Genomic DNA, 9748 nt, shown 5'->3' with positions numbered 1-9748 from the left:
CCGGGAATGCCGGAATTCCGATCGCTTAGAAAAGTAGTAGCAACAAACTTCAGACCAGGGTCTATGACATATCCGAATTTGGTGCATGTGGCTCGAAAGCCCTAGGACGAGTTACTCTTGATAAATTTGTGGCTAAGAATAATAATAATAATAATAATAATAATAATAATAATAATAATAATAATAAGCTTATAAAGGAAATCAGAATGTTGGCTTCTACAAAGCCAACATAATAATAATAAGCTTATAAAGGAAATCAGAATGTTGGCTTCTACAAAGCCAACATAATAATAATAATAATAATAATAATAAGCTTATAAAGGAAATCAGAATGTTGGCTTCTACAAAGCCAACATAATAATAATAATAATAATAATAAGCTTATAAAGGAAATCAGAATGTTGGCTTCTACAAAGCCAACATTATAAGCTTATTATTATTATTATTATTATGTTGGCTTTGTAGAAGCCAACATTCTGATTTCCTTTATAAGCTTATTATTATTATTATTATTATTATTAAGGAAATCAGAATGTTGGCTTCTACAAAGCCAACATAATAATAATAATAATAATAATAATAATAATAAGCTTATAAAGGAAATCAGAATGTTGGCTTCTACAAAGCCAACATAATAAATATAGCTGCAAGCAGCGATACCGGGGTCAAGCCGATCAGATGCGCTCAGAACATGTCGCTGATGAACCATACCAAGTTTCGTAGCTATATGGCATTGTATTGGTAAAATACTGAACTTGACGTGAAAATTCAAAATGTGTGTGTGTAAGAGTGTGTAGGTGTGTGTGTGTGTGTGTGTAAGTGTGAGTGTGTGTGTGAGTGTGTGTGTAAGTGTGAGTGTGTGTGTAAGTGTGAGTGTGTGTGTAAGTGTGTGTGTGTGTAAGTGTTTGTGTAAGTGTGTGTATATGTGTGTGTGTGTGTGTGCGAGTGTGAGTGTGTGTGAGTGTGAGCGAGTGTGAGTGAGTGTGTAACTGAGTGTGTGTATGTGAGTGTGCGAGTGTGAGTAAGTGTGCGAGTGTGAGTAAGTGTGCGAGTGTGAATGAGTGTGTGTGTGTAAATGTGTGTGTTCCTCGTATGTGAAAACATACTTGGCAATAAAGTGTGTGTGTGAGTGTGTCTGAGTGAGTGTGAGTGTGTATGTGTCTGTGTGTCTGTGTGTAAATGTGTGTGTGCGAGTGAGTATGTGAGTGTGCGAGTGTGGAAACTTGGTATGGTTCATCAGCGACATGTTCTGAGCGCATCTGATCGGCTTGACCCCGTGTGTGTGTGTGTGTGTGTGTGTGTGTGTGTGTGTGTGTGAGTGTCTCTGTGTGTTTGTGTGCGTGCATGTGTGAGTGAGTGTGTGTGTGTGAGAGTGTGTGTGTCTGTGTGTGAGTGTGAGAGTGTGTGTGAGAGTGTGTGTGTGTGTGTAAATGCGCGTGTATGTGAGTGTGTGAGTGTGTGTGTAAATGTGTGTGTCTGTGTGAGTGTGTGTGTGTCTGTGTGAGTGTGTGTGTGTGAGAGTGTGTGTGAGTGAGTGTGTGAGAGAGAGTGTGTGTAAATGCGTGTGTATGTGAGTGTGTGTAAATGCGCGTGTATGTGAGTGTGTGAGTGTGTGTGTAAATGTGTGTGTCTGTGTGAGTGTGTGTCTGTGTGTGTGTGAGAGGGTGTGTGAGTGTGTGTGTCTGTGTGAGTGTGTGTGTGTCTGTGTGAGTGTGTGTGTGTGAGAGTGTGTGTGAGTGAGTGTGTGAGAGAGTGTGTGTGTGTAAATGCGTGTGTATGTGAGTGTGTGTGAGTATGTGTGTAAATGTGTGTGTAAGTGTGTGTGTTCCTCGTGAGTGTGCGTGTCTGTGTCTGTGTGTGTGCGAGTGTGAGTAAGTGTGTGTGTGTAAATGTGTGTGTAAGTGTGTGTGTGTTCCTCATAAAGACCTTTCTGATTCTGGTTCTGATTCTGATTTTGCAAGAATTTTGCCTAAACATACTTGGCAATAAAGACCTTTGTGATTCTGATTCTGATGTTGCAAGAATTTTGCCTCTAGGCCTTACGATTCAGCACAAAATTGGGTTTTTGGACTGTTGGTGGCGCTAGACGGTTTGAGCTAGACACACCAAAGTTGCTACAGTAACTTCTAAGACTGGCCTCTACATGTGTGCCAAATTTCATAACTTTCCTACGTACGGTTCTATGGGCTGCCATTGACTTCAATGGCGGAAGACGGAAGAATAATAATAATAAATATAGCTGCAAGCAGCGATTCCCGGGGTCAAGCCGATCAGATGCGCTCAGAACATGTTGCTGATGAACCATACCAAGTTTCATAGCGATATGGCATTTTATTGGTAAAATACTGAACTTAACGTGAAAATTCAAAATGTGTGTGTAAGTGTGTGTAGGTGTGAGTGTGTGTAAGTGTGAGTGTGTGTGTAAGTGTGTGTGTAAGTGTGAGTGTGTGTGTAAGTGTGAGTGTGAGTAAGTGTGCGAGTGTGAGTGAGTGTGTAACTGTGAGTGTGTGTATGTGAGTGTGTGTGCGAGTGAGTATGTGAGTGTGCGAGTGTGAGTAAGTGTGCGAGTGTGAATGAGTGTGTGTGTGAGAATGTGTGTGTTCCTCGTATGTGAAAACATACTTGGCAATAAAGTGTGTGTGTAAATGTGTGTGTGTGAGTGTGGAAACTTGGTATGTTTCATCAGCGACATGTTCTGAGCGCATCTGATCGGCTTGACCCCGTGTGTGTGTGTGTGTGTGTGTGTGTGTGTGTGAGAGAGAGTGTGTGTGTGTAAATGTGTGAGTGTGCGAGTGTGTGTGTAAATGTGTGTGTAAGTGTGTGTGTTCCTCGTCTGTGTTAGTGTGTGTGTCTGTGTGAGTGTGAGTGTGTGTGAGTGCATGTGTGTGTGTCTGTGTGAGTGTGTCTGTGTGAGTGTCTGTGAGTGTCTGTGAGTGTCTGTGAGTGTCTGTGTGTGTCTGTGTGTGCCTGTGTGTGTCTGTGTGTGTGTGTGAGAGAGTGTGTGTGTGAGTATGTGAGTGTGAGTATGTGAGTGTGCGAGTGTGAGTATGTTTTCGATTGTGAGTAAGTGTGTGTGTAAATGTGTGTGTAAATGTGTGTGTGTGTGTGTGTGAGAGAGAGAGTGTGTGTGTAAATGTGTGTGTATGTGAGTGTGTGAGTGTGTGTGTAAATATGTGTGCAAGTCTGAGTGTGTGTGTCTGTGTCTGTGTCTGTGTCTGTGTGTGTGTGAGAGGGTGTGTGTGAGAGGGTGTGTGTGAGAGGGTGTGTGTGAGAGGGTGTGTGTGAGAGGGTGTGTGTGAGAGGGTGTGTGTGAGAGGGTGTGTGTGAGAGGGTGTGTGTGAGAGGGTGTGTGTCTGTCTGTGTGAGTGAGTGTGTGAGTGTGAGAGTGAGTAAATGTGTGTGTAAATGTGTGTGTAAATGTGTGTTCCTCGTCTGTGTGAGTGTGTGTGTCTGTGTGAGTGTGAGTGTGTGTCTGTAAGTGTGTGTGTGAGTGTGTGTGTGTGTGTGTGTGTGTGTGTGTGTGTGTGTGTGTGACCTAAAAAAAAAAGACCTTTCTGATTCTGGTTTTGCAAGAATTTTGCATCTAGGCCTTACGATTCAGCACAACATTGGGTTTTGGACTGTTGGTGGCGCTAGACGGTTTAAGCTAGACACACCAAAGTTGCTACAGTAACTTCTAAGACTGGCCTCTACATGTGTGCCAAATTTCATAACTTTCCTACGTACGGTTCTATGGGCTGCCATTGACTTCAATGACAGACGGAAGAATAATAATAATAATAAGAAGAAGAAGAAGAAAACTAACGATAACAATAGGTGTCTACGCCCCTTCGGGGCTTGACCCCTAATTAAAGCTGCAAGCAGCATTTCCCGGGTTCAAGCGTTTAAGGCCTTTAGGGAGTTTAAGGCCTTAAAGGATTTTCACATACACAAAGTGACAAACAGTCATATCGGTGAGTCTACAATCCTCGTGCGAAGCAAAACGAAGTATGAAAACATACTTGGCAATAAAGACCATTCTGATTCTGATTCTGAGACTTTGCCTTACGAGTCAGCACAAAATTGGGTTTTTGGACCTATGGGCACAAACGCATTTTGGGGCGCTGAAGCGCCCCAGATTGTCTGATTCCGCTGAGATTTTGGCCCTGAGTAACTGTGACCAGTACTACCACCTGACCAAGTTTGAGCTCTCTAGGCCTTACGGTTTGGGCTGCACGATCGTTTCTAGGGCGGAATAATAATAATAATAATAATAATAAAAATCCTAACAAAAACAATAGGTTTCCAGCGCTTTGCACTTGAACCCCAATAATTAAAGCTGCAAGCAGCATTTCCCGGGTTCAAGCGTTTAAGGCCTTTAGGGAGTTTAAGGCCTTAAAGGATTTTCACTTACACAAAGTGACCCGCAAGTTACAGAGGGTGGCACCCGCTCCTAACCTAGTGTCTCTAATACAGAAAAGCTTACCAAGTTGTTGCACAATATATGTCATGTGAAGTACTCACCTGTCCAGTTTTCCCTAAAATAAACAAAGTCATATCCATAAAGCGAAGAAACACAAGCATCCAGATGCAGAACGAGTGACCCGAAAGTCACATACACAAAGTAACCGGCAAGTCACATACACAAAATTTTAGGATGTTGAATGCATGGAATGCATTGCGGTTGTTTACCATGTTGCTATGACAACATGGTAAACTCTGATTCTAGAACTGTGTTCGGACTGTGATGTCACACAGGATAATGAAGATTGACAGATGTCCAATGGTAGGGATCTGAAAAGATAGATAGTGGAGCAAAGAGAGAGAGAGAGAGAGAGAACAAGAACAAACAATCGCCACGGTTTTTGAACTGTGACCTCAGTTTGACCTCTTTCACATGTGTCCCAGGTTTGGTGTTGATAGCTCATTTAGTTCTTGAGTTATTGACATTTTAGTAAAACTGGCTCCTCACAGTCCAAACGTTTTGGGGCCCCTTAAGGACCCTGAATCAAAATTTCGACTTTTTTTCAAAGATTATTGACATTGAGACTCCAGAGAATATTACTGCACTGGATTGGTCTCGAAAAACCTAGGACTATTTCGCGAAAGTAGGTTTCGGACAAAATGCACTATAGCGAAAAAATTCAATGGCGGAGATGAAATCGGAGATATACGTTTTTTAAGTCATGAGCCAAGGATTCCAATGATATAAAGCACTTGAGATTTGGACTTAGGGGTTTTATGGTTTTAGGGGTTATGGGGACAAACGCGTTGAGGGGTGCTGAAGCGCCCCAAATTGTCCGATTCCGCTGAGACCTTGGCCCTGAGTAACTGTGACCAGTACTACCATCTGACCAGGTTTGAGCTCTCTAGGCCTTACGGTTTGGGCTGCACGATCGTTTCTAGGGCGGAATAATAATAATAATAATAATAATAATAATAATAATAATAATAATAATAAAAATCCTAACAAAAACAATAGGTTTCCAGCGCTTTGCGCTTGAACCCTAAAAATCAGAACGAATACAATAGGGTTCCAGCGCTTCACGCTTGAACCCTAATAATAATAATAATAATAATAATAATAATAATAAAAATCCTAACAAAAACAATAGGTTTCCAGCGCTTCGCGCTTGAACCATAATAATAATAAGAAAACTAACGATAACAATAGGTGTCTACGCCCCTTCGGGGCTTGACCCCTAATAATAATAATAAAACTAACGATAACAATAGGTGTCTACGCCCCTTCGGGGCTTGACCCCTAATAATAATAATAAAACTAACGATAACAATAGGTGTCTACGCCCCTTCGGGGCTTGACCCCTAATAATAATAATAATAAAACTAACGATAACAATAGGTGTCTACGCCCCTTCAGGGCTTGACCCCTAAAAATAAGGGACAAAATGCTAAAACACCTGCTTGAAACCAATCTCCAGCAACAGGCAATGACCCAGGTCACAAAGCCTACACATCGCTATGACTGAACTAATGTCTCTCAAGAAACTCCCTCTCACTTTTTCCCCCTTTCCCCATCCTTGCTGGGACACCCAGTACTACGACAATGTGGAGGCATTGTTAAAGCCTTGAAGTGGGCTACTGATACACTGTGGCCACTCCCCAATCAGTGTGGTGGCAATATAAATGGCAGGACCAAATGGAAGCTCTTATGTGGATGACAAAATAATGGCTCCAAATGGACAGACTGTCAACCAGATCTATTCCATCTAGGCCTCATCGCCCCTGGATGGTCCACAAAGGATATGGCTCAGCAAATAGGGAATGCCCAGACATTGTCTGAAGGGGAGACTATTAAAGTAATATCCCAGTATCCTCTGTGTTTCATTTAGACCTAACTTGACCAGAGTTTCAGCAGGGAGCAGAAGGCAGATGATCATCTGAAAGGCAGACCTACATCTTGGTCTGAGGGGGACTTCTGTACCATACTACAAACTGCGTGGCCAATAATGTGACCCTGGTTTCCAGGTCCAAGCCACAGCTCCTGATGCACATGGCCCATTCCTATCTGCTTGAGCCACTAAGAAGCCTGCTCCCACACAACTGATTTCAGTCCCCATCATCAGCATCCCCTTCGAGAGAATTAGCATGGATCTTGTCAGACGGCTGACAAACTCATGGTCATGAGTACATCCTTGTCATTGTCGACTATGGCACTTGTTACCCTGAGGCAGTCCCTCTTTTGTAAAAGCCTCCTCCAGCAGCATCACGCTCAAGCTAATGCCCTTTTCAACAAAGTGGGAATACCAAAATACATCATGACCGACCATGGTATGCCTTTTGCTTCATGGTTGATCTGTGTGGTCTGTTGGAGGTAAAACACCTGAGAACATCACCCCAGACTGACATTTGCTGTCACCCCTCAGATCGCAAGGAAAATTCCTTGGTTCAGAAAGGGGCTGATCTCATTTTTTCTCAGCAGCAAGACCTGACAGATTTGGTGGACCAGTTCATTGATGTCTTCTCATCAGTTTTGATTTCTGACAGATAGCCTCCTCCTGTGTGGATGATCTGGTGGTGAGACTGGGGAGAGCCCGATTTATCTCCACTTTAGACCATAACATGGGATACTGGCAAGTCACTCTGCCCCAACGAAGAGAGAGCCTACAGTAGAGCAGGCACTGGCAATATCGGGTTATCCTCTTTGGCCTGCAAAAATTCAATTACTTTTGGACATTGTACTGTGTCCCCATCAACAATAATACTGCAGAATACCTCAATGATGTACCACCTACACCAACTGAAAGAGGTCCTGTGGTGGCTCCGCAAGGTCGGGCTGAAGGTCAACCAATAAGTGTCATCTGGGACTGACTGAGGAACAGTACTTGGGGAAACACATTAACCGATACCCGCTCATTACACAAGAGAAGTAAGTGTTGCAAATACCTCATACTTATCAAGAAGCATTTTTGCGCAATGTGCCTTTTTGGGGCTGGAATGGTATTAACTTTAGCCAATTTTTTGCCTAACATCTACTCAATAGTTCCCCTTAGATCTAACCAAAAAGAACCTGATCTAAGTGCCAACCAGAATAGGTGTAGCAGACCACAATGATGAAGCAGGCGTTCCAGTAGATGAGGGATGCCCTTACCATCTAGCCAATACTGTGGAACTAGGTCTTCAGCCTCCCCTTTGATAATCATCACCTCCACTTATACCATTGTAAACAAACTGCACCTTTTTCCCGTCTCTGGTGTGTGTGTTCCGCCCGCGCACAGCACTTGGTTTTAACAGTTAATATGGAGAGTTCAAAACACCTGCACAAACACTTATTATTTATAGAAAAGGTCTCTCTAAGCTGGTCACAGTAACCTACTGAGCGTACTTGTCTGTTGTGCAATTGCAAAATAAACATTAATAGCCCAGGCTCCAGGAATAAATGCCAACTTATGATGCCTAGACTGATATTTATGGTTTTCATCATCTTAGCCAACCTTGTTTGACATCTGGTTCGGCACATACCAGAGGATGCTTTCAGATCATTCCAAATATGTGATTTTCCCTCTTTTCTTAGCGTCAAAACTGCCTGCTTTTCTTCAGTACAGTGGTCTCAGATCTTCATGTCAGTTTAGCCTTTTTGACAACAAATCCAGTATTCAAAGTTGCAATGTTTTAACTATAAATACATTTAAATGGTATTTTCTATAAATGAAAGTTGAAATTCTGTATTTTTGTCTTTGGCCAGGGGATTTGTATTCAAAGGAGAAACATTTACAAAAAGGAACACAGGAATACATAAAAATGCTGAATAATGTATTCTACAAGAATTACCAACCATTTCATTATAAGTGGGGTTCCGAGTTTTTCTGGAGACCTTTGTTTTGCGCTTTGAGGTTTTGTGGGGGTCTGGAAGCAGGTACATTTTAACATATGGGTTGGGGCCTGCTCCATCATCAGACACCTGTAAAGATATTAGAGGAGAATATATATACACATAAATAAATATATATATATATATATATATATATATATATATATATATATATATATATATATATATATATATACATATACACACACACACACACACATATATACTATATTTAACTCATATATTATATATATATATATATATATATATATATATATATATATATATATATATATATATATATATATATATATATATATATATATATATATATATATGAGACTTATAATCTGATAGAATTTATGCCAATATTCCTGCCACAGACAAAACCATAGAGATCATACTTTCTCCATTCAGTACGTTACCCAAAGACCTTTTTTTCATATATACATATACACATAAATACACACACACACACACAATATAACGATTTTTCTTTTTCCTCACAAGAAATTAGATTTTATTTATACTATTTTACAGAACACCCCCACATTTTCGTACTAAAAATGGATAAACTTACCTTCAGGTGTACAAAATTATTAGAATATTGTTACAGAACATTTTAAAGAAGGCTTGCCTTACATTTAGTTTAGTTTGCTCTTAATTGATGAAGTGAGAGGTATCATCATGGTGAGATCTAAAGAGCTCTCTCAGGCCTTCAGAAAGATGATTTTTGATGCTTATGATTCTGGTAAGGCATCTCAAAAGAATCAGCCATTCCACTGTCCAGAAATCACTTGCAAGTGGAGAACATTTAAAACAACTACCATCATGGCTAGGTCAGGCCACCCAAGCAAATTTTAAGCAAAATGTTAAAATCCCTAAAATATCATTATGAGACCTACAGCAAGCTCTTGATACAGTTGATGCCAAAGTACATGAATCTACAATCAGAAAGAGATTACACGACTTTATCATTGGACTTGTGCAAGGAAAACGTGAAAGGCAAAACTAAAGAGACAAAGGCCAAGACTTATGGAATAATGTGCTTTGGACAGATGAGTCAAAAATTGTATTTTATGGAGACCATAACAAAGGGGCATGTTTGGCGAAACCAAATAAACCATTTCAGCAAAATAACCTCATACCAATTGTGAAACATGAAAGTAAGTAGGTTTTGGCTGAAGTTATTTCAGCCAAAGGGGGAAATACTCATTTTGATGAGCTCTTTTGTTTAATAAGTGAATTTTTGTTGTTGAGGTTTACAAGCAATTACATCACTTTATTCTACAGTTACAAATTAAAACAAGTTTAGAAATTGACATGTTGACATTTCTTAATAAAGTATTTAATATTTAATGGGGTGTCCTAATTTTCTCAGGACTGTATATGCAGAAAAAAAGTATTTGGATAATGTACTATATAAAGAAAAAGTGT

General features: G+C 40.6%; 1 protein-coding gene across 4 annotated transcripts in view; it reads right to left on the bottom strand.

The window, feature by feature from the left end:
* Positions 1-9748, bottom strand: part of pik3c2a (phosphatidylinositol-4-phosphate 3-kinase, catalytic subunit type 2 alpha) — a 72541-nt gene that overhangs the window by 9541 nt on the left and 53252 nt on the right. For all 4 annotated transcript variants that reach the window (XM_060877690.1, XM_060877693.1, XM_060877692.1 and 1 more), the window contains exon 32: positions 8276-8401. In XM_060877690.1, the coding sequence (XP_060733673.1) occupies positions 8276-8401 (126 nt within the window). The remainder of the gene's footprint in view (positions 1-8275; positions 8402-9748) is intronic.

This window comes from Tachysurus vachellii, chromosome 9 (assembly GCF_030014155.1).
Source record: "Tachysurus vachellii isolate PV-2020 chromosome 9, HZAU_Pvac_v1, whole genome shotgun sequence".
NCBI lineage: Eukaryota > Metazoa > Chordata > Actinopteri > Siluriformes > Bagridae > Tachysurus > Tachysurus vachellii.
Note: the sequence above shows the minus strand (reverse complement) of the source record. Positions and strands in the feature narration are given on the sequence as shown.